The sequence below is a fragment of the Arachis hypogaea genome, chromosome 15 (assembly GCF_003086295.3).
Source record: "Arachis hypogaea cultivar Tifrunner chromosome 15, arahy.Tifrunner.gnm2.J5K5, whole genome shotgun sequence".
In the NCBI taxonomy this organism is placed as follows: domain Eukaryota; kingdom Viridiplantae; phylum Streptophyta; class Magnoliopsida; order Fabales; family Fabaceae; genus Arachis; species Arachis hypogaea.
This window is the reverse complement of record NC_092050.1, coordinates 112461535-112485803: the sequence shown is the minus strand read 5'-3', so window position 1 is coordinate 112485803 and position 24269 is coordinate 112461535. Positions and strand designations below refer to the sequence as shown.

Below are 24269 nucleotides of genomic sequence, written 5' to 3'. Positions count from 1 at the left end.
CTAGCAACTCGTTGGGAGACGACCTGTGACTCATACTCCCAGTATTTTTATTCTAAACTTTTTGTGACAACCTTTCTAAATTAATGAGGCAGATTTTTGCTGGTTAAGAGCTATACTCACAACGCTATTCTATTATATTATAATCTCTTGACTGGTCTAACTTCTGCCCCTCATCATTCCCAATGATGATTCCGAAGGGCGACGTCTCCATGGAGATGTGTCGGGTTGGCAGTTGAACTGACAATGTGATATCACAGCCAACAGGACAGGCATTCATCATGTGCATATTCTATATGTTTGTTGCTTTGCCGACTTGTAATTGTATGCCTAATTGAATAACATGCCTATTTGCTTACTTGAATTACTTGCCTTATATGCTTCTACTTGTGTTTTACTTGCATTGTAATTAATTGTGATTTTTACTGGGATTGAGGAGGTTCAGAAGGCGGTGGCGATGGGATCGCATGGAGGATAGGTTGGTGAAGGCTGTGGGATAACGGTGTTGGTTAGAATAGAAATCTCCTAAGATAGAGCACCATATTTATTTATGTTAAGATTTATATAATTATGCTTTACTGTTTTAGTATGCCTTAAGACTGAAATCTTGTGATGGATATGAAGTCTAGGATTGCCTTTGGCGTTATGGGGTCTTATATCCTACATCACTGGGCACTGTTACCATATTGAGAACCTCCGGTTCTCATACCATATTTCTGTTGTTGTTTTTCAGATGCAGGTCGAAACCCACCTTGGTGAGATGTTTAGATGGTGACAGAAGCAGAAGATTTTGTTACTCTTGGAGTCTTCTTTATTTGTTTTGTTTATATATATCTCTCACTTTTGTATTTTGCTTTTGCCTAGAGGCTTGTATTGAGAGAGAAAAACTTGTATAAGCCATTTTAAACTTCAGATTCTGTTTGTCTGTATATATGTCTAGCCAGCTTAAACTTCGCGAGCCGTGGCTAGATTCTTATGATATTATACTATTATCTTTTGTCATATTATATCTAACCTTTTGCTTTACGTTAGAAGCATCGTTAGTATGTTTTGCGCTTTTCAAATCCTGTTTTTGAGCTATATCCTTCATCGGGCATTTAGATTATATTATTTTATTCTATATATTATATGTATGAGCTTAGAATTATCGTAACTGTTGATTAACCTTTGCTTTATGACGTGAGGTAAAGCTTTGGCTAATTAGGGTATTACATTTAGTGGTATCAGAGCGGTTCGTCTTCGTGAGCCTGAGGGATGGACTGATTGTGCTTCATTGCATGCTTTGTATGTCTTTTCTTTGATGCTATTAGGTTATCTGTTTGATATTGCATAGCATGCTTGTTTGTGAGTGAGTGATTGGGATAATTGAAGCACTAGGCTTTTGATATTGAGACTGATTACCTCTATATCGATTGTTTGGTGTAGACAGAAACCTTAATGGCCACTCGCGGACGAGGTCGAGCACATTCACCAGAGAGTAGGAATGAGCAGCCGGCCGATAATCATGTCGAATTCATGGTAGCAATGGCGAACTTAGCAAACACCATAGAAGCTAATGCTGCTACAACTCTGCAAGCTGTGCAGAGGTTAGGCCAACCGGCTGGGAATGGCAACGAAAACGGTGAAGGAAATGCGAATGACAATGCGAAAGAAAATGACGATAACTTGGGAGGTGCTCCGATGACCTTGGAGACTTTTCTCAAGGTTCATCTGCCAATTTTTCGAGGATCAACTAACCTCACAGAAGCGGACAACTGGTTTCAGGCCATGGAGCGTGCATTACAAGCTCAGCACGTTCTCAATAATCAGTATGTAGAATTTGCTGCTTATCAGCTTGCAGGAGAGGTCCAGCACTGGTGGCAAGCCGAGTGCTGCTTGCTACAGCTTCAGAATGCCGATGTTCCTTGGGACATATTCCAGACGGCCTTCTACAAGAAGTACTTTCCGGAGTCTACAAGAGAATCGAAGGAGATGGAACTTATGCAGCTGAAGCAAGGTTCTTTGTCTGTGGCAGACTACACAAGCAAGTTTGAGGAGCTTTGTACATTTTCCAGGGTGTGTCAGGGTGCCCCGGAGACCTATGAAAGCTGGAAATATATCAAGTATCAGAGGAGGTTGAAGGACAACATTATGACTGCTGTGGCTCCAATGGAGATTTGTACTTTTTATGATTTGGTGAACCAGGCGAGGGTGGTTGAGGAGTATGCCAAGACAGTAGCCGCATCCAAGGACACTCATGGAGGGAACACTAGTAAGGGGCGTGCAAGTATTTTCATCCGAGAGGTCAGAGTTTCAAGAGAGGAGGATATCCGCTTCAAGGGCAAGGAGGCTTCAGAAAGAACACTCAGATTCAGTTTCAGTATGCTAAAGGAAGAGAAAATCAGAGTAAGAATTCTCCAAATTTAACTTGTGTGCGTTGTGGACGTTATCATCCATATGAATCTTGCAAGATTGGTTTAGGTGGATGCTTCAACTGTGGGTTACCTGGCCACATTACGAGGGATTGCACTCGTGGAAGGAACCCGAATACGAGTCAGAGTCAGCACCAGGGGCGAGTGTTTGCTGTGAATGCCAATGATGCTTCTAAGGCGGATCCGTTGATGAGAGGTAACTGTTTAATTGGTGATAAAGTTTTGATTGCACTGTATGATACTGGAGCTTCGCATTCGTTTATTTCATTTGCTAAAGTTGAGGAACTAGACTTGAAAGTGTCAGAGTTAGCATTTGATCTGCATATACATACTCCGCATCAGACGGTTATGACTAGGTCAGGGTGTAGGCAAGTAGGTTTCAAGCTTAAAGGTAGATACTTTGTGCATGATTTGATCTGTTTACCATTGGTTGGGTTGGAGATGATTTTGGGATTTGGTTGGTTGTCGAAGAATTGAGTTTTGTTGAATTGCTTTGAGCGGTTAATTCAGTTTATATCGGAAGGAGAAAATGGAGCAGTGATAGCTAAGGGCTACTACCTGAACTATGTAATGGTGCACTGTAGTGGGAAAGAGTGTCAGGGTTATATTTTGTTAACTGTTAATGCCTTTGGTGATGCCTAGAACTTGGATCAAATTTCGGTAGTTAGAGACTTTCCGGAGGTGTTCCCGGAAGATATTTCTGAATTTCCACCGCAGATGGAAATTGAATTTGTAATTGAATTGGTGCTAGGAGCTAGACCAATGTCGATTACGCCGTATAGAATGGCTCCGATAGAGCTGGCTGAACTAAAGACTCAGTTGAAAGAGCTTCTGAACAAGAGGAATGCGACTGTGTGTGGATTACCGCTAATTGAACAAAGTAACTGTGAAGAATAAGTACCCGCTGCCAAGGATAGATGGCTTGATGGATCAACTACAAGGAGCTGGAGTATTTTCCAAGATCGATTTGAGATCCGGTTACCATCAGATAAGGGTGAAGGAGGATGATATCCCTAAAACTGCATTTAGAATGCGCTATAGACACTACGAATTTGTGGTGATGTCCTTTGGGTTAACGAACGCACCTGCTGTTTTCATGGATTACATGAACAGAGTCTTTCATCCCTTTTTGGACAAATTCGTGGTGGTTTTCATAGACGACATCTTAGTTTATTCCAAGACGATGAAGGAGCATGAGGAACACTTGAGAATTGTGTTGCAAATCTTAAAGGAGCGGAAATTGTATGCTAAGTTGTCAAAGTGTGAGTTCTGGAAAGAAGAAGTAACGTTCTTAGGTCACGTGGTGAGCAAGGGAAGAATAGCCGTGGATCCTTTAAAAGTGGAAGCGGTGATGGAATGGGAGAGACCGACAACGGTGACGGAAGTCAGAAGTTCCTTAGGCTTAGTCGAATATTACCAGAGATTTATTGAAGGATTTTCCCGGATTGCACTACCGATGACTAAGTTGACAAGGAAGGAGGTGCCATTTGTGTAGACGTCAGAGTGTGAAGAGAGTTTTCAGACCTTGAAGTAAAAGTTAACTTCAGCACCTGTTTTGATTTTACCAAAACCACATGAACCGTTTAAAGTGTATTGTGATGCGTCACTGAAGGGTTTGGGTTGCGTGTTGATGCAACACCGGAATGTGGTGGCTTACGCATCGTGACAGCTAAGACCGCATGAGGTGAATTACCTAACTAATGACTTGGAATTAGTGGCGATTGTGTTTGCATTAAACATTTGGAGACACCACTTGTATGGAGTGAGGTTTAGCATCTTTTCTGATCATAAAAGTCTCAAGTACATCTTTGATCAGAAAGAACTTAATATGCGTCAAAAAAGGTGGATGGAGTTGCTTAAGGATTATGATTTTGAACTGAGTTATCATCCTGGAAAGGCGAATGTGGTAGCAGACGCGTTGAGTCAGAAATATTTAACAATAGCTTGGATGAGAATTAAAGAGGAAGAGTTAGTGGATAAGTTTGTGGACCTTAAGTTGGACATTAGTGAAGTTGCCAAAAGAGCTTGTTTGAATCAGTTGCAGATTTCGGGTACGTTTAAGACAAAGATTTAGAAGGCTCAGCAAGATGAGCAAAAGCTTCAGCAATTCTTTCAACCAGTTGGTGATCAGAGGCGTGGAAAATTCACCAAGGATGATGAAGGATTGTGGAGATATAAGGGGAGAATTTGTATACCGGATGTCAGGAGTTTGAGGCAAGATTTGTTATCAGAAGCTCACAACAGTGGGTTTTCTATTCATCCCAGAAGTACGAAGATGTACTACAACTTAAAGAAGATGTTCTGGTGGCCTACGATGAAAGGTGATGTAGCAACAGTGGTATCCAAGTGCCTGACGTGTCAGAAAGTGAAGATAGAGCATCAGAAACCATCGGGAATGCTACAGCCACTTGAGTTTCCTCAATGGAAGTGGGAAGGAATTGCGATGGACTTTGTGACCGGTTTACCGAGGACTAGGTCGGGATTTGATGCGGTTTGGGTGATCGTGGATCGCTTAACCAAATCCGCTCATTTTCTGCCTATTCGAGTAAACTGTTCTATGGAGGAGTTGGCGAAACTATACATCAAGGAGATCGTAAGGTTGCATGGTGTACCATCGAGCATAGTGTCGGACCGTGATCCCCGATTCACATCAAGGTTTTGGGTAGCTTTCCAAAGGTCTTTCGGTACGAAACTATGTCTCAGTACCGCAAATCATCCATAAACAGATGGACAGTCAGAAAGGACTATTCAGACATTAGAAGGTATGTTAAAGGCGTGTGTATTAGATCAACGTGGAAGTTGGGACCGTTACATGCCATTGGTGGAGTTTGCGTACAACAACAGCTTTCATGCAAGTATAGGGATGGCTCCGTATGAGGCCTTATATGGACGAAAGTGCCAATCTCCACGTTGTTTGTATGAGTCGGTTGAAGCAAGTGTTTTGGGTCTTGATTTAGTAGCTGAGACTACTGAGAAGATTAAGAATATTCGAGAGAGAATTCTAACTGCCCAGAGTCGACAGAAAAGTTACGCGGATCAGAGAAGGAAACCATTAGAGTTTGAAGTGGGAGAACACGTATTTCTTAGGGTTACACCGACGACTGGGATTGGAAGGGCAATCAAAACCAAGAAGTTGAATCCGAGGTATATAGGACCATTTGAGATTCTGAGGCAATTCGGGCCGGTGGCGTATCAAGTAGCTTTGCCACCTCATCTGTCTAACTTGCATGACGTATTCCACGTGTCACAACTCCGTAAGTACACGTCGGATGCGGCCCATGTGTTAGAGCCTGAGTCGGTCGAGTTGAGGGAGAACTTGACATTTCAAGTAACACCGGTGCGTATCGACGACACTAGTGTGAAGAAGCTGTGAGGAAAGGAAGTTTCATTAGTTAAAGTAGCTTGGGAGCGAACAGGAGTTGAAGAGCAAACTTGGAAATTGGAGTCTGAGATGCGAAAAGATTATCCCGAGCTATTATCAGGTAATCATTAAATTTTGAGGGCAAAATTTCTTATTTGGTGGGGAGAATTTAAGAACCAAGCTTAATTAACCACCTAATTAGATAATTATATGGCCCAAAATAGAATACGAAAAATTAGAGTGAGAATTTGAGGATGTAAATATGATTTTTGGACTCAGTAGGTTTTTCTGAGTTAGAAAATGTGTTTTCTGTGAAAACCGTAAACAACCATGAACCGACAGCAGAACCGGTTCAAGTCTGCCCGATGCTGCATGAGAAAAGGTTAAAACAGTCAAAAACCTTAGAAAAATATTATAAGTCAAAAACCGGGCGTTAATTTTAAAGATTTTGCCCAAAGTTGGGCCAAACGGGCTAAAAACGCTAACGGGTTGAACCGGAACGAAGTTGGGCCCAAGCCCAACATATATAAGGGTTCATTTAATTAACCCATTTCAGCAGCGACACTCAAAACACAACACCACCAGCTGAAAGAGAAAGGGGAGAAGAGGAAGAAGAAAACACTATTCATCCCCATCTTCACAAGCTCATATCTTGAGCTATAGAGCTCCGATCGCCGCACCGTTTACGGCTACGCGTTCCTTGCAAAAAGCTCTACAAAACCCACCCAAGAAACTAGTAAGGTAACCACGAAATTCTTTTAGTTCTTCTCTCCAAAATTTCGAATCCTAGGTTTTTTTGTTAAGTGAGAATTTTGTGATTTTGGGTGTTTAGGTTCACTCTAACTCATGATTAGCTTTGGATTTTGGCTACCAAGACTGTTGAACAAGGTAAGAGGTATTGAACTCTTGTGAAATTTTATTTATGATGAGCCCTAGGTTGATTAGTGATGATTTGTGATAATATAGCTTGATTATTGTGAGTTTGGAAGCTATTGGAACTTGTTAGTGCTTGTTGAAGTGGAATTGGAGGCTTGCTTGTGGTTGAAAGTATAGATTGTGCTAAATTTTGAGTTTTGGTTCATATAGGGAATCGGCCAAGGTATGGTTTCGGTTTTCTCTATGTAGTATATAATATTCATAGATACTTAGGCTAGTAACCCATAGGATAGGATTGGATTTATGTGGTTGTTGATGATGGTTGATTGGTAATGCATGTTAAATTGATATTGTTATGTTGAGAAAATAATGATGTTGAGGTATGATGCTTGATGACTTTGAATGATTGTATATTATTGGATATTGATATAAAGCATGAATGAGGTTGATGATGAGAATTGATAGTGGTGGAGGATTGACTTTGGTATTATATATTTGAGGTTTGATGGTTGAGAATGGTGTAATATGTTATAAAGGGTAGATTTTGATGGAAAATGGAGTTTGGAAAGGTTTTATTTGGTTTTGGTTGGTTTGAGTTGTGAAAATGAGGAAATTGGTAAATTGTAAACTTTTGGTAAAAGTTGGTTTTTGGTGAACTTTATCTGATCATAACTTATGTATCAGTTTTCAAAATTGGTTGAAATTTGTTTGAAATTAAAGCTTATTGAAAACTCTTCAAATCGATATAAAGTTTGTAAAATTTGAATTTTTGTAGAGGAAGTTATGGTCATTCAAAGATTGGTATCAAAATCTGAAATTCTACAAAGTTGTAGAATTTTGTGATTTCTGGTATGTGCGCACGCATAGCCTTGTGCGCATGCACAACCCTGCAAAATTTTAAACCTGTGGGCACGCACAGACCTGTGCGTATGCACAGGCAGGTGGTATGCGAAATTGTTACTCTGAGATTGTAAAATTTGTTGTTCATTCTCTCCCTGGCAATGGCGCCAATAACTGGTGCACCATACCATGGTCCAAACATAACTTCACAACTTCGCACAACTAACCAGCAAGTGCACTGGGTCGTCCAAGTAATAAAACCTTACATGAGTAAGGGTCGATCCCACGGAGATTGTCGGCTTGAAGCAAGCTATGGTTACCTTGTAAATCTCACTCAGGCGGATATCAAATGGCTATGGAGTTTTCGAATAATAATAATAAATAAACATAAAATAAAGATAGAAATACTTATGTAAATCATTGGTGAGAATTTCAGATAAGTGTATAGAGATGCTTTCGTTCCTCTGATCCTCTGCTTTCCTGCTGTCTTCATCCAATCCTTCCTACTCCTTTCCATGGCAAGCTTTATGTAAGGGCATCACCGTTGTCAATGGCTACATCCCATCCTCTCTGTGAAAATGGTCCAAATGATCTGTCACGGCATGGCTAATCATCTGGAGGTTCTCGATCATACTGGAATAGGATTTACTATCCTTTTGCATCTGTCACTACGCCCAGCACTCGCGAGTTTGAAGTTCGTCACAGTCATCCCTTCCCAAATCCTACTCGGAATACCACAGACAAGGTTTAGACTTTCCGGATCTCAGGAATGGCCATCCATGGGTTCTAACTTATACCACGAGGATTCTAATAACTCAGACTCGGTCCCCTGTATTAGATATCCAAGAGATATTCATTCTAGCTTGTTTGCATGTAGAACGGAAGTGTTTGTCAGGCACGCGTTCATAAGTGAGAATGATGATGAGCATCACATAATCATCACATTCATCATGTTCTTGGGTGCGAATGGATATCTTAGAAGCGGAATAAGTTGAATTGAATAGAAAACAGTAGTACTTTGCATTAAATCATGAGGAACAGCAGAGCTCCACACCTTAATCTATGGAGTGTAGAAACTCTACCGTTGAAAAATACATAAGTGAATATAGGGTAAGCATGGCCGAGTGGCCAGCCTCCCATGGAGGTCTAGAGATCTAAAAATGATCAAAAGATGAAAATACAATAGTAAAAAGTCCTATTTATACTAAACTAGTTACTAGGATTTACAGAAGTAAGTAATTGATGCATAAATCCACTTCTGAGGTCCACTTGGTGTGTGCTAGGGCTGAGCTTGAAGTTTACACATGCAGAGGCTTCTTCTGAAGTTGAACGCCAAGTTGTAACGTGTTTTTAGCGTTCAACTCTGGTTCGTGATGTGTTTCTGGCGTTTAACTCCAGACTGCAGCGTAGAACTGGCGTTCAACGCCATTTTGCGTCGTCTAAACTCGGCCAAAGTATGGACTATTATATATTGCTGGAAAGCCCTGGATGTCTAATTTCCAAAGCAATTGGAAGCGCACCATTTTGAGTTTTGTAGCTCCAGAAAATCTACTTTGAGTGCAGGGAGGTCAGAATCCAACAGCATCAGCAGTCCTTCTTCTACCTCTAAATCTGATTTTTACTCAAGTCCCTCAATTTCAGCCAGAAAATACCTGAAATCACAAAAAAACACACAAACACATAGTAAAGTCCAGAAATGTGAATTTAACATAAAAACTAATAAAAACATCCCTAAAAGTAACTAGATCCTACTAAAAATATACTAAAAACAATGCCAAAAAGCGTATAAATTATCCGCTCATCACAACACCAAACTTAAATTGTTGCTTGTCCCCAAGCAATTGAAAATCAAATAGGATAAAAAGAAGAGAATATACTATAAATTCCAAACTATCAATGAAACATAGCTCCAATCAGATGAGTGGGACTTGTAGCTTTTTCCCTCTTGAATAGTTTTGGCATCTCACTTTATCCATTGAAGTTCAGAATGATTGGCATCTATAGGAACTTAGAGTTCAGATAGTGTTATTGATTCTCCTAGTTCAGTATGTTGATTCTTGAATACAGCTACTTTATGAGTCTTGGCCGTGGCCCTAAGCACTTTGTTTTCCAGTATTACCACCGGATACATAAATGCCACAGACACATAACTGGGTGAACCTTTTCAGATTGTGACTCAGCTTTGCTAAAGTCCCCAATTAGAGGTGTCCAAGGTTCTTAAGCACACTCTTTTTTGCTTTGGACCTTGACTTTAACCGCTCAGTCTCAAGTTTTCACTTGACACCTTCACGCCACAAGCACATGGTTAGGGACAGCTTGGTTTAGCCGCTTAGGCCAGGATTTTATTCCTTTAGGCCCTCCTATCCACTGATGCTCAAAGCCTTGGGATCCTTTTTATTTAACCTTGCCTTTTGGTTTTAAGGGTTATTGGCTTTTTGCTCTTGCCTTTTGGTTTTAAGAGCTTTTGGCTTTTTCTGCTTGCTTTTTCTTTTTCTAATTTTTTTTCGCCATTTTTTTTCTGCAAGCTTTGTATTCACTGCTTTTTCTTGCTTCAAGAATCAATTTGTATGATTTTTCAGATTATCAAATAACATGTCTCCTTGTCATCATTCTTTCAAGAGCCAACATATTTAATATTCATAAACAACAACTTTAAAAGACATATGCATTGTTCAAGCATTCATTCAGAAAACAAAAAGTATTGTCACCACATCAAAATAATTAAACTAAGTTCAAGGATAAATTCGAAACTCATGTACTTCTTGTTCTTTTGGATTAAAACATTTTTCATTTAAGAGAGGTGATGGATTCATATTCACTACTTTAAGGCATAGACACTTAAATACTAATGATCATGTAATGAAGACACAAACATGGATAAACATTTAACATAGAAAATGAAAAACAGAGAACGTAAGAACAAGGAATGAGTCCACCTTAGTGATGGTGGCATTTTCTTCTTGAGGAACCAATGATGTCCTTGAGCTCTTCTATGTCTCTTCCTTGTCTCTGTTGCTCCTCCCTCATAGCTCTTTGATCTTCTCTAATTTCATGAAGGATGATGGAGTGCTTTTGATGTTCCACTCTTAGTTGTCCCATGTTAGAACTTAGTTCTCCTAGGGAGGTGTTGATTTGCTCCCAATAGTTCTGTGGAGGAAAGTGCATCCCTTGAGGTATCTCAGGGATCTCTTGATTTGCAGTCAAATGTTCTACCACTGAGCTATAGACCCTTGAGATGAATCTCTCCATCTCCTATGACTTGGAGGTGGAAGCTTTTGTCTTCTCTTTTCTCTTTCTAGAGGTTTCTCTGGCCTTAGGTGCCATCAATGGTTATGGAAAAATAAAAAAGCTATGCTTTTACCACACCAAACTTAGAATATTGTTCGCCCTCGAGCAAAAGAAGAAAGAATAGTAGAAGAAGAAGAAGATATGGAGGTGAGTTGATGGTTTAAATTTGAGTGGGTGGGTGTAGGTGGGTTGTATGATGTTTTTAGGGGAGTAATGGATGTGAGTGGTGAAGGGTTCTTGGGAAAGGGTGATATAGGATTATAAGGAGGTAATGTGAGTGGGGATCCTGTGGGGTCCACAGATACTGAGATGATCCTGTGGAGTCCACAGATCCTGAGGTGTCAAGGATTTGTATCCCTGCACCAATTAGGCATGTAAAATGCCTTTGCATGCAATTCTGGCGTTTAAACGCCGAATTGATGCTTGTTCTGGGCGTTCAGCGCCCAGATGCAGCATGTTTCTGGCGTTGAACGCCAGTTCTATGCTTGTTTCTGGCGTTCAGCGCCAGCTTTCCTCAGTGTGCATTCCTGGCGTCTGAACGCCAGGATGCTGCTTGTTTTGGGCGTTTAACGCCAGATCCATGCTCTGTTCTGGCATTGAACGCCAGCCAGATGCTTCTTACTGGCGTTTAAACGCCAGTAAGCCCTTCCTCCAGGGTGTGATTTTTCTTCTGCTATTTTTTATTCTGTTTTTTATTTTTCTATTTATTTTGTGACTCCACATGATCATGAACCTAATAAAATATGAAAGAACAATAAAATAAAAATAAAATTAGATAAATAAAAATTGGGTTGCCTCCCAACAAGCGCTTCTTTAATGTCAATAGCTTGACAGTGGGCTCTCATGGAGCCTTACAGATGTTCAGAGCCTTGTTGAGACTCCCCAACACCAAACTTAGAGTTTGGATATGGGAGTTCAACACCAAACTTAGAGTTTGGTTGTGGCCTCCCAACACCAAACTTAGAGTTTGACTGTGGGGACTCTGGTTGACTCTGTTTTGAGAGAAGCTTACTGTGCCTCTTTTTCATGTTTACAGAAGGATGTCCTTAAGTTTTAAACTCAAGGGAGTCCCCATTCAATTGAAGGACTAGTTCACCTCTGTTAACATCAATCACAGCTCTTGTTGTGGCTAGGAAAGGTCTTCCAAGGATGATGGATTCATCCTCATCCTTCCCAGTATCTAGGATTATGAAATTAGCAGGGATGTAAAGGCCTTCAACCTTTACTAACATGTCCTCTACCTGTCCATAAGCCTCTTTTCTTGAATTGTCTGCCATCTCTAATGAGATTCTAGCAGCTTGCACCTCAAAGATTCCCAGTTTCTCCATTACAGATAGTGGCATGAGGTTTATCCCTGACCCAAGGTCACATAGAGCCTTCTCAAAGGTCATGGTGCCTATGGTACAAGGTATTAGGAACTTTCTAGGATCCTGTTTCCTCTGAGGCAATCTCAGTTGATCCAATGCATTTAGTTCATTGGTGAACAGGGGAGGTTCATCTCCCCAAGTTTCATTACCAAATAAATTGGCATTCAGCTTCATGATTGCACCAAGGAACTTGGCAACTTGCTCTTCAGTAACATCCTCATTCTCTTCAGAAGAAGAATACTCATCAGAGCTCATGAAGGGTGTAAGGAGGTTTAATGGAATCTCTATGGTCTCTAGATGAGCCTCAGAGTCCTTTGGTTCCTCAGAGGAAAACTCCTTATTGATCACTAGACGTCCCAGGAGGTCTTCCTCCTTGGGATTCACATCCTCCCCTTCTTCCTTGGATTCGGCCATGATGGTTATATCAATGGCCTTGCACTCTCTCTTTGGATTCTCTTCTGTATTGCTTGGGAGAGTACTAGGAGGAGTTTCAGTGATCTTCTTACTTAGCTGGCCCACTTGTGCTTCTAAATTTCTAATGGAGGACCTTGTTTCATTCATAAAACTCACAGTGGCCTTAGATAGATCAGAGACTAAATTTGCTAAATTAGAGGTATTTTGTTCAGAATTCTCTGTCTGTTGCTGAGTGGATGATGGAAAAGGCTTGCTATTGCTAAACCTGTTTCTTCTATCATTATTAAAGACTTGTTGAGGCTTTTGTTGATCCTTCCATGAGAGATTTGGATGATTTTTCCATGAGGGGTTATAGGTGTTTCCATATGGTTCACCCATGTAATTCACCTCTGCTATTGCAGGGTTCTCAGGATCATAAGCTTCTTCTTCAGAAGATGCCTCTTGAGTACTGTTGGATGCAGCTTGCATTCCATTCAGACTCTGAGAAATCATATTGACTTGCTGAGTAAATATTTTATTCTGAGCCAATATGGCATTCAGAGTATCAATTTCAAGAACTCCCTTCTTCTGAGGCGTCCCATTACTCACAGGATTCCTCTCAGAAGTGTACATGAATTGGTTATTGGCAACCATGTAAATGAGTTCTTGAGCTTCTGCAGGCATTTTCTTTAGGTGAATGGATCCACCTGCAGAAGTATCCAATGACATCTTAGCTAATTCAGACAGACCATCATCGAATATATCCAGGATGGTCCATTCTGAAAGCATGTTAGAAGGACACTTTTTGGTCAGTTGCTTGTATCTCTCCCAAGCTTCATAGAGGGATTCACCTTCTTTCTGTCTGAAGGTTTGAACATCCACTCTAAGCTTGCTCAGCTTTTGAGGAGGAAAGAACTTGGCTAAGAAAGCCGTGACCAGCTTATCCCAAGAGTTCAGGCTATCTTTGGGTTGAGAGTCCAACCACACTCTAGCTCTATCTCTTACAGCAAAAGGGAAAAGCATGAGCCTGTAGACTTCAGGATCTACTCCATTAGTCTTAACAGTATCACAGATCTGCAAGAATTCAGTTAAGAACTGAAAGGGATCTTCAGATGGAAGTCTATGAAACTTGCAGTTTTGTTGCATCAGAGAAACTAATTGAGGTTTAAGCTCAAAATTGTTTGCTCCAATGGTAGGGATGGAGATGCTTCTTCCATGTAAATTGGAATTAGGTGCAGTAAAGTCTCCAAGCATCCTCCTTGCATTATTATTATTTTCGGCTGCCATCTCCTCTTTCTGTTCGAAAATTTCTGTAAGGTTATCTCTGGATTGTTGTATTTTAGCTTCTCTTAGTTTTCTCTTCAGAGTCCTTTCAGGTTCAGGGTCTGCTTCAACAAGAATGTTCTTGTCCTTGCTCCTACTCATATGAAAAAGAGGGAACAGAAAAATAATAATAGGGATCCTTTTTACCCAGGTATAGAGGTTCCCCTGTGTGAGTAGAAGAAGAAAAGAATGTAATGTAAAGAAGGGAAGGAGAGAAAATTCGAACACAGATGGAAGAAGGGGTTCGAATTTGGGTGAGATGAAGTGTTAGTAGATGAATAAATAAATAGAAGGAGATGAGAGAGAAGGAGGATTTTCGAAAATAAAATTTTGAAAAGGGGTTAGTGATTTTCGAAAATTAGGAATGAAATCAAATTAAAATTAAAAATTGAAACAATTAGTTAATTAAAAAGAACTTTTGAAAAAGAGGGAAGAGATTTTCGAAAATTAGAGAGAGAGAGTTAGTTAGGTAGTTTTGAAAAAGATAAGAAACAAAAAAAAAGTCAATTAGTTAGTTGAAAAAGATTTGAAAATCAATTTTGAAAAGATAAGAAGATAAGAAGTTAGAAAAGATATTTGAAAATCAAATTTTTGAAAAAGATAAGTTTTTTTTTAAAAAAAAAAGAATATGATAGAAAGATATGATTAGAATTAGTTTTGAAAAAGATTTTATTTTTAAAATCACAATTAATGACTTGATTCACAAGAAATCACAAGATATGATTCTAGAACTTAAAGTTTGAATCTTTCTTAACAAGCACGTAACAAACTTAAAATTTTTGAATCAAAATATTAATTGTTGATGATATTTTCGAAAATTATGAGATGAAATTAGGAAAAAGATTTTTGAAAAATATTTTTAACATTTTCGAAAATAAATAAGAAAAATGAAAAAGATTTGATTTTTGAAAAAGATTTTGAAAAATATAAGATTTTTAAATTGAAAATTTGATTTGACTCATAAAAACAACTAAGTTTTAAAAAGTTTTGAAAAAGTCAACTCAAATTTTCAAAATTTATGAGTGAAAAAGGGAAAGATATTTTTTTATTTTTGAATTTTTAATGATCAAAGAGAAAAATATGAAAATGATGCAATGCATGAAAATTTTGGATCAAAACAATGAATGCATGCAAGAATGCTATGAATGTCAAGATGAACACCAAGAACACTTTGAAGATCATGATGAACATCAAGAACATATTTTTTTGAAAAATTTTCAATGCAAAGAAAACATGTAAGACACCAAACTTAGAAATCTTTCATGTTCAGACACTATGAATGCAAAAATATACATGAAAAACAAGAAAAGACACAAAACAAGAAAACATCAAGATCAAACAAGAAGACTTACCAAGAACAACTTGAAGATCATGAAGAACACTATGAATGCATGATTTTTTCGAAAAATGCAAGATGAACATGCAATTGACACCAAACTTAAAATCTGACTCAAGACTCAAACAAGAAACATGAAATATTTTTTATTTTTATGATTTTCTAAAATTTTTTTGTATTTTTCGAAAATTAATTTAAAAAAAAAATAAGGATTTCAAAATTTTTAATATGAATTCCAGGAATCTTTCAATGTTAGCCTAAAGCTCCAATCCAAGGGTTAGACATGGCTTAATAGCCAGCCAAGCTTCAGCAGTACAAGCAATTCCCTAACATGTGGAGGCCTCAGTCCAAAAGAATTTAGACATGGCTCTACGGCCAGCCAGGCTTCAACATACTTCTTGAAACTCTAGAATTCATTCTTAAAAATTCTGAAGAAAAATATATTTTTGAAAAGATTTAAAAAAAATTTTCGAAAATAAAGGAAAAAATTTTTTGAAAGATTTTTGAAAACTTTTTGAAAACAAAATAAGAAGAAAATTACCCAATCTGAGCTACACGATGAACCGTCAGTTGTCCAAACTCAAACAATCTCCGGCAACGGCGCCAAAAACTTGGTATGCGAAATTGTTACTCTGAGGTTGTAAAATTTGTTGTTCATTCTCTCCCTGGCAATGGCACCAATAACTGGTGCACCATACCATGGTCCAAACATAACTTCACAACTTCGCACAACTAACCAGCAAGTGCACTAGGTCGTCCAAGTAATAAAACCTTACGTGAGTAAGGGTCGATCCCACGGAGATTGTCGGCTTGAAGCAAGCTATGGTTACCTTGTAAATCTCAGTCAGGCGGATATCAAATGGTTATGGAGTTTTCGAATAATAATAATAAATAAACATAAAATAAAGATAGAAATACTTATGTAAATTATTGGTGAGAATTTCAGATAAGCGTATAGAGATGCTTTCGTTCCTCTAATCCTCTGCTTTCCTGCTGTCTTCATCCAATCCTTCCTACTCCTTTCCATGGCAAGCTTTATGTAAGGGCATCACCGTTGTCAATGGCTACATCCCATCCTCTCTGTGAAAATGGTCCAAATGCTCTGTCACGGCATGGCTAATCATCTGGAGGTTCTCGATCATACTGGAATAGGATTTACTATCCTTTTGCGTCTGTCACTACACCCAGCACTCACGAGTTTGAAGTTCGTCACAGCCATCCCTTCCCAGATCCTACTCGGAATACCACAGACAAGGTTTAGACTTTCCGGATCTCAGGAATGGCCATCCATGGGTTCTAAGTTATACCACGAGGACTCTAATAACTCGGACTCGGTCCCCTGTATTAGATATCCAAGAGATATTCATTCTAGCTTGTTTGCATGTAGAACAGAAGTGTTTGTCAGGCACGCGTTCATAAGTGAGAATGATGATGAGCATCACATAATCACCACATTCATCATGTTCTTGGGTGCGAATGGATATCTTAGAAGCAGAATAAGTTGAATTGAATAGAAAACAGTAGTACTTTGCATTAAATCATGAGGAACAGCAGAGCTCCACACCTTAATCTATGGAGTGTAAAAACTCTACCATTGAAAAATACATAAGTGAATATAAGGTAATCATGGCCGAGTGGACAGCCTCCCATGGAGGTCTAGAGATCTAAAAATGATCAAAAGATGAAAATACAATAGTAAAAAGTCCTATTTATACTAAACTAGTTACTAGGGTTTATAGAAGTAAGTAATTGATGCATAAATCCACTTCTAGGGCCCACTTGGTGTGTGCTTGGGCTGAGCTTGAAGTTTACACGTGCAGAGGCTTCTTCTGGAGTTGAACGCCAAGTTGTAACGTGTTTTTGGCGTTCAACTCTGGTTCGTGACGTGTTTCTGGCGTTTAACTCCAGACTGCAGCGTAGAACTGGCGTTCAACGCCTTTTTGCATTGTCTAAACTCGGCCAAAGTATGGATAATTATATATTGCTGGAAAGCCCTGGATGTCTAATTTCCAATGCAATTAAAAGCGCGCCATTTCGAGTTCTGTAGCTCCAGAAAATCCACTTTGAGTGCAGGGAGGTCAGAATCCAACAACATCAGCAGTCCTTCTTCTACCTCTGAATCTGATTTTGGCTCAAGTCCCTCAATTTCAGTCAGAAAATACCTGAAATCACAGAAAAACACACAAACTCATAGTAAAGTCCAGAAATGTGAATTTAACATAAAAACTAATAAAAACATCCCTAAAAGTAAGTAGATCCTACTTAAAACATACTAAAAACAATGCCAAAAAGCATATAAATTATCCGCTCATCAGCAGGGAAAGGCTTTCTGTATACAATGCTAGCACAGCTTGTGCGCGCACATACCCAATGAGGATTTAAAACCTGTGCGCACGCACAGCCCTGTGCTCACGCAAGTTGGAAAGGGCAGTCTGTTTAGGGCGCTAGCACACCTTGTGCGAGTGAACAGACCTTGCAAAATTTGGTACCTGTGCGTACGCACACCTTTGTGCGCACGCACACTTTTAAAAATCTTCCTGGGCGTGCGCACGCACACCCCTGTGCCTAAGTACATGCCCTGTTTCTCAAATTTAAATTTTGTTTTCAACTATTTCACCTTCCCAACAAGATTGTAAGCTTCTATGATACCATTTTAAGACTTTTGGACATAATTTTGGATATGAGAACATGGGAAATAACTTTAGAGATTTAGTTGATGTCATTTTGAAAAATTAGAAAATGGAGGCTTAGGTTTTGGGTGTACTGAGGATGGTTTGACAGCGTGTGAAGCTAGACTGGTATGTGGAATGAGGACTGCTGAACTGTTGAGTTCAGAATAGAAATGTAAATTAATAGAAGTGAGATGAGTTGAGGACTTAGAATGGAAATGTTGATTTGACATTGGTTGAGATGAGTCGAGGACTCGAATGTGCAATGAGGAATTATTGATGTATTGAAAATGTTTTCCGAAAAACTACTGAACTACTATTTTATTCTGAGATTGATGAGACGCTATGCGCCCAGCAGGGACGGTGGTTAATCCTGCCTATCGAGGTAGCGGCGGCGGCGTAAGGACGGTGGTTAATCCTGCTTACGTTGAGATGTGAGGTCTGAGACAAGAGTATCCCGCTCGCATCCCTTCGGATCAATAGAGTGTGCAGGCACAAAATCTTGGACGGGCACCATATCTCGGGGGTTCCCAATGATGATTCCGAACGGCGACGTCTCCATGGAGATGTGTCAGGTTGGCAGTTGAACCGACAATGTGATATCATAGCCAACAAGACAGGCATTCATCATGTGCATATTCTATATGTTTGTTTGCTTTGCCGACTCGTAATTGTATGCCTAATTGAATAACATGCCTATTTTCTTACTTGAATTGCTTGCTGTATATGCTTCTACTTGTGTTTTACTTGCATTGTAATTAATTGTGATTTCTACTGGGATTGAGGAGGTTCAGAAGGCGGTGGCGATGGAATCGCATGGAGGATAGTTTGGTGAAGGCTGTGGGACAGCGGTGTTAGTTAGACTAAAATCTTGTGATGGATATGAAGTCTAGGATTGCCTTTGGCATTCCGGGGTCTTATATCCTACATCACTGGGCACTGTTACCATACTGAGAACCTCCGGTTCTCATACCATATTTCTGTTGTTGTTTTTCAGATGCAGGTCGCAACCCACCTCGGTGAGATGTTTGGATGGTGATAGAAGCGGAGGATCCTGTTACTCTTGGAGTCTTTTTTATTTGTTTTGTTTACATATATCTCTCACTTTTGTATTTTGCTTTTGCCTAGAGGCTTGTATTGAGAGAGAAAAACTTGTATAAGCCATTTTAAACTTCAGATTCTGTTTGTCTGTATATATGTCTAGCCGGCTTAAACTCCGCGAGCCATGTCTAGATTCTTTTGATATTATACTATTATCTTTTGTTATATTATATTTATACCTTGTGCTTTACGTTAGAAGCATCGTTAGTACGTTTTGCGCTTTTCAAATCCTATTTTTGAGCTATATCCTTCATCGGGCTTCTAAATTATATTATTTTCTTCTATATATTATATGTATGAGCTTAGAACTATCGTAACCTTTGATTAACCTTTGCTTTAAGACGCGAGGTAAAGCCTAGGCTAATTAAGGTGTTACAATACGAAGGGCGGCAATTCCTCCCGCAGTAGTGACGACGCAGCTGGCAGCGCAAATCCTACTCCCTCTTCGCGTCTCCTCTCTCACACAGCTCCTTGGTGAGCTCTTTCCCTGCCTGATCTCTCTCTAATCGTCAGTGTTGGCGGCATCGGCGAGATGGCTCGACGGCGGCGACAGCAACGCCGCCCTTCCCTCGCGTGCGCACCCTCTCTTCTCTCTTCTTCCTCGGCTTGCAGTGCAGCTTTCCTTCCATTTTTCCCTTTCTTTCTTTTCTTTTCGGTGGCTATGTGTGTGTTTGTTTAGTGTGCTTCCATTGAGAGAGAGTGAAGAAAGGGATGTTAGGGTGATGGCTAGGGTTTTGGGAGTGAGAGATGAGTATGTTGTGTTAGAGTTAGGGTTAGGGATAGTTTGATAATTTTACTAAAATTGTGGGTAATAGAGTAATTAAAAATCTATTTTAATCCAACATTAATATTTGTAAAAATACTATTTAATTATCAATTTACAAATTATTTTTAAATAAATACTCTAATTCAATAATTAGAGATAATATAATTAATTTTCTTTATTCATAAAAATTAAAATATTATATTCCAAAATCTCAATGATTTAAATCAGATCATGTAAAATTTTTTATTATTTTACAATTACTAAACTTTATAATTTAAATATGAAAATTATCCTGTAATTATAAAATTAGATAAAAATTCTAATTTAATTATCAAAACTTGATTTAGTTAGCTTTAATAAAATAAATTCTAAAATTAAAGTCTTTAATGAATAAATAATTAAAATTGACATATAATAAGATTTTTCAAAAATTCTGGGTCTTACACTATTAGATTAAGATATAGGATTGTAAGTCTGTCCTTCTGATTCTTCGATCTAATAGTAGCAGCCATTAAGATCTTGGATTAGATATCGGAGATCAGTAGGTGTAGACTAATCTAAGGTTTATGTTGTGTTCACTTCTGTGTATTTTGATTGTTCAGTTTTAAATATTTATTGGTTGTTTTCTTCTTTTTTTTCTCCCAAATTAAAAAAATTTTGTATTTTAAAAATTTAAATTTCTCAGTTGTATTCTGCTATATATACCCTCATTTCCCTTTTTTTTTAATCTTATATTAACCGAAGCTACTATATTATGTGTGTTATAAAAGTGTTCTTCTCTTAAAAGAAAATTTACTGATTCCATGAGAGAGATGTCAAATAAAAGTGATCACTAGGATAATTCGTGTGATCAAGTTAATAAAAGTGAGGAGGTGATGATGTATTTAGTTTTTTATACAATGTGCTACCTTTTATTATTTGGTTTTTTATACTTATTTGTATTAATTTTTTTTAATTTGATTTAAATTCCGATGGATTTATTGAAATTAGAAATATGTTGCTGGCCTTACACAAAGTTGTACTCACGATTAGAAAAAAGAAAAGCCTCCCTTAAAGAGGTTAAGAAGATCATTGAAGTTCGAATTTGATGAATCTAATAATACTAATGCTTTTGAGAATGAATCTACATCTAGTCAGAGATCAAGTGACATAGCTTTTCATGTCATTTAACTAAAACTATTGATTAAGATTTCATTAGATATAAGTAGTGCAAATAGTGTTCATTCTTTTTTGGTGTGTAATGTGAAATTTTTAGTTATATCCATGTAATAAGAATTGGTATTTGATATTTAGTATGTAATGTGGTGTGTGCCTTAGGATGTTTGATGTTTTGTATGTCTATGTTTTATACTCTTTTATTGGGTTTGTTAGAGAATTATTAGCATCAATTTAGACCAATTAGTATCGTCTATATTTATATAGTATATTTGTAGATTAATTGTAGGATTCTATGCCTTTATTACTCTGATTCATTTAGCACCTATAAATACCCCTTGTATATTGTACCTTTCAACACACTGAATAATACACTCTTCAAATTACTCTCTCAGTCTCTTGTTTCTAACACGGTATCAAGAGCCTAAAAGTTTTTTTTCCAATGCACATTTGTTCATAGCATCCTTATTTTTTTCTTCCGACAGTGCTTCTTTGCTCTGGTTTTTCGTTCTGTTTCCGACGCTTTGGTTCGTCACCTCCACCATCATTGTGTTCGTCTCTCCGTCAGGATTCTAACGCTGCCAGAATTGTCACCTGAGGCCATCGGACGCGCCGTCACGCGCCGCCGGAACCTCCCTGCACACCTTCATTCTTCCTCAACCCAGATGCTTCAGTAGCCGTTGGATCTTGCTGCTGATCGGACGATCCTGGAGCGCCCACGTGTCACGCCGCCAGCTTCTCCTGCAACTCGCGCACCCGCGATTGACCCAACCCGGACCGCTGGTTGACCCGCTCACCACCTCACCGCCAGCCTGTCCTCTCCGTCCTCTCACGGGCTACCACGTGTCTCCGTTCTGCTGACGTGGCACTGACGTCCCTGCTGACGTGGCGCTGATGTGTCGCTGACGTGGCAGACAAGCGGGACCTTCCCTAAGGTTTTTTCATAAGCTCTTTCCGATTCTGCACTCTGATTTCTCATTTTCTGCTCCGAAATTACCGTTTCTCTCCTCTCTTTGATCTTTGTAACCACTATCATAGAAAAGCCAGATGTTTTTACTGCCACTGACAGAAAGGGTAAATTCTGTCAAAACTGTAACCATTCTGGGCACCTCTTCCCCGACTGTCCTTCTGTTGAATGTCGCACATGCTACCAGACAGGTCATATTAGCTACCATTGTTCACAGCTGTTCTGCCGTTACTGCAAGCTCTCGGGATATTTAATTACTGCCTGTCCTACTCGCCCATCACGTCCTGATCCACTCAACTCGTCTCATGTCTCTCTATCTGATATTTCTTCTTTATCGACCCCTCCAGGTAATTCTAAATGGTACTTTGACTCGGGTTGCTTTAATCACATGTCTCCGTTGCGTAATATTTTCTCGTCCATGTCTACCACTGCAAATGGACCTTCTGTCAATACTGCAAATCGCTCCCTCTTGCATGCAATGCACAAGGGTTCTATATCCCAGTCAACTCTTAATCTTCCTGATACTTATTATATTCCCAAATTACACTTCAATCTTATTTCTGTTAGTCAACTTGTTGATCTGGGTTTTGAAGTCACTTTTTCCATTTCTGGTTGTCGTGTACAGGATCCTCGGACGGGACAAATCATCGGGACTGGACGTAAGGTCGGAAGGTTGTTTGAACTCGAGAATCTTCATATTCCTCCGGTACCAAATCTCTGTGCTGCTTCTTCTCCCTCTACCCTTCACTTATGGCATCAACGTCTTCCCCACACCTCCTTAGGAAAATTGCGTCCTCTTGTGTCTCAAGGTGTTTTAGGTCAGGTTCCAAATGAATCTTTTGATTGCATTTCTTGCCAAACTGCCAAACAACCTGCTTTATCTTTTCACAATAATTCATCTCTTGCTTGCTCTCCTTTTGATCTCATTCACTCTGATGTTTGAGGCCCCGCTCCCACTACCTCTATGGGCGGAGCTCGATATTTTGTCATTTTCATTGATGATTATTCCCGTTTTACTTGGGTTTATTTGATGACCAATCGCCATGAGTTACCACAGATCTATATCAACTTTGCTACTATGATTAAAACTCAGTTTTCCAAGGTCATTAAGGTTTTTCGACATGATAATGCTATGGAATACCGTGATTCCAAACTCTTAGCCTTTCTTGCAGAACAGGGTACTTTGTCTGAGTTTTTTTGTCCTGGTACGTCTCAACAAAATGGTAGAGCTGAACGCAAACACCGTCACATTCTTAACTCCGTCCGTGCAATGCTCCTTTCTTCTTCGTGTCCTGAGCGTTCTTGGGGTGAAGCTGTTCTTACTGCTGTTCATGTTATCAATAGACTCCCTTCTTCTGTTCTTGGTAATGTTACTCCCTTTGAGCGTCTCTATCATACCCTCCCAGATTATAGTTCTTTCGAGTTTTCGGTTGTGTATGTTTTGTTCTTCTTCAGCCTCATGAACATAGTAAACTTGAACCTCAGGCTCGTCTGTGTTGTTTCCTTGGTTATGGCACTGAACACAAGGGTTATCATTGTTGGGATCCTCTCTCTAAACGTATTCGTATATCTCGTCATGTTGTCTTCTGGGAGCACCACATCTTTTCTCGGTTCTCATCCTTTGAGTCAATTCCTACTACTCACTCACCTTTGTTTACTAACCCCAATGTTGATCTTTTTCCTAGTGATGATTCTCCAGATCCTATCTCGAGTGACCCTCTACAGCCTCCTGTTCTTCCGCCTTCTCCATCTCCCGATGATTCCAGACCGAACGATGATCCTGCTCCTACCGTCATGCCTCCTCCTCCCGCTCGTTCTTCTAGGGTAAGGAATCCACCTCCTCATCTTCTTGATTATCATTGCTTTTCTACTATCCTTCATCAACATGAACCTAAGTCATTCAGAGAAGCTTCTTCAAACCCAAATTGGCAACAAGCAATGCAGGAAGAAATACAGACACTTGAAAAAGCACACACTTGGGATTTGGTTGATCCTCCTTCTGATCAGGAAGTTGTGGGCAGTAGATGGGTATACAAGATCAAGACTCGCTCTGATGACTCTATTGACCGTTATAAGTCCCGCTTGGTTGCTCAAGGTTGTACGCAAGAGTATGGTATTGATTATGAAGAGACTTTTGCTCCTGTCGCTCGTCTTACGTCTGTTAGAGCTCTTCTTGCCATTGTCGCGGTTAAAAAATGGTCTCTCAGTCAGATGGATGTGAAGAATGCATTTCTTAATGGGGATTTGAAAAAGAAAGTCTATATGAAACCACCTCCGGGATATCCTTGTCCTTCTAATAAGGTTTGTCTCCTTCGCAAGGCACTTTATGGACTTAAACAAGCTCCTCGTGAATGGTTTGACATGTTCAGTACTATCATATGCAGTCTTGGTTTTACTTCTAGCCCTCATGAGAATGCCC

General features: G+C 39.3%; 2 protein-coding genes and 1 non-coding gene across 3 annotated transcripts in view; all 3 read left to right on the top strand.

Moving 5' to 3' along the window:
• Positions 1 to 1434: 1434 nt before the first annotated feature.
• LOC140179285 (uncharacterized) lies at positions 1435 to 3305 on the top strand. The gene is made up of 4 exons (XM_072217998.1): positions 1435 to 2356; positions 2458 to 2780; positions 2919 to 2975; positions 3051 to 3305. Exons 1-4 carry the CDS (start codon positions 1435 to 1437, stop codon positions 3303 to 3305), a joined length of 1557 nt encoding a protein of 518 aa, XP_072074099.1.
• A 286-nt stretch (positions 3306 to 3591) lies between these two features.
• LOC140179284 (uncharacterized) overlaps positions 3592 to 24269 on the top strand; it is a 36440-nt gene continuing 15762 nt past the window's right edge. The window contains exons 1-3 of the mRNA XM_072217997.1: positions 3592 to 3888; positions 4483 to 4729; positions 5135 to 5552. Coding sequence (XP_072074098.1) covers positions 3592 to 3888; positions 4483 to 4729; positions 5135 to 5552 — 962 coding nt within the window. The remainder of the gene's footprint in view (positions 3889 to 4482; positions 4730 to 5134; positions 5553 to 24269) is intronic.
• Positions 13317 to 13424, top strand: LOC112752237 (small nucleolar RNA R71). The gene has a single exon (XR_003176684.1). It is a non-coding gene; the product is annotated as a small nucleolar RNA R71 (small nucleolar RNA).

Coding starts and splice junctions, on each gene's coding strand:
- LOC140179285 (XM_072217998.1), top strand. CDS start 1,435: ATGGCCACTCGCGGACGAGGTCGAGCACATTCACCAGAGAGTAGGAAT. Junction 2,781..2,918: donor CTAGGTCAGGGTGTAGGCAA/GTAGGTTTCAAG, acceptor CGGTTAATTCAG/TTTATATCGGAAGGAGAAAA. Junction 2,976..3,050: donor AGGGCTACTACCTGAACTAT/GTAATGGTGCAC, acceptor GGTGATGCCTAG/AACTTGGATCAAATTTCGGT.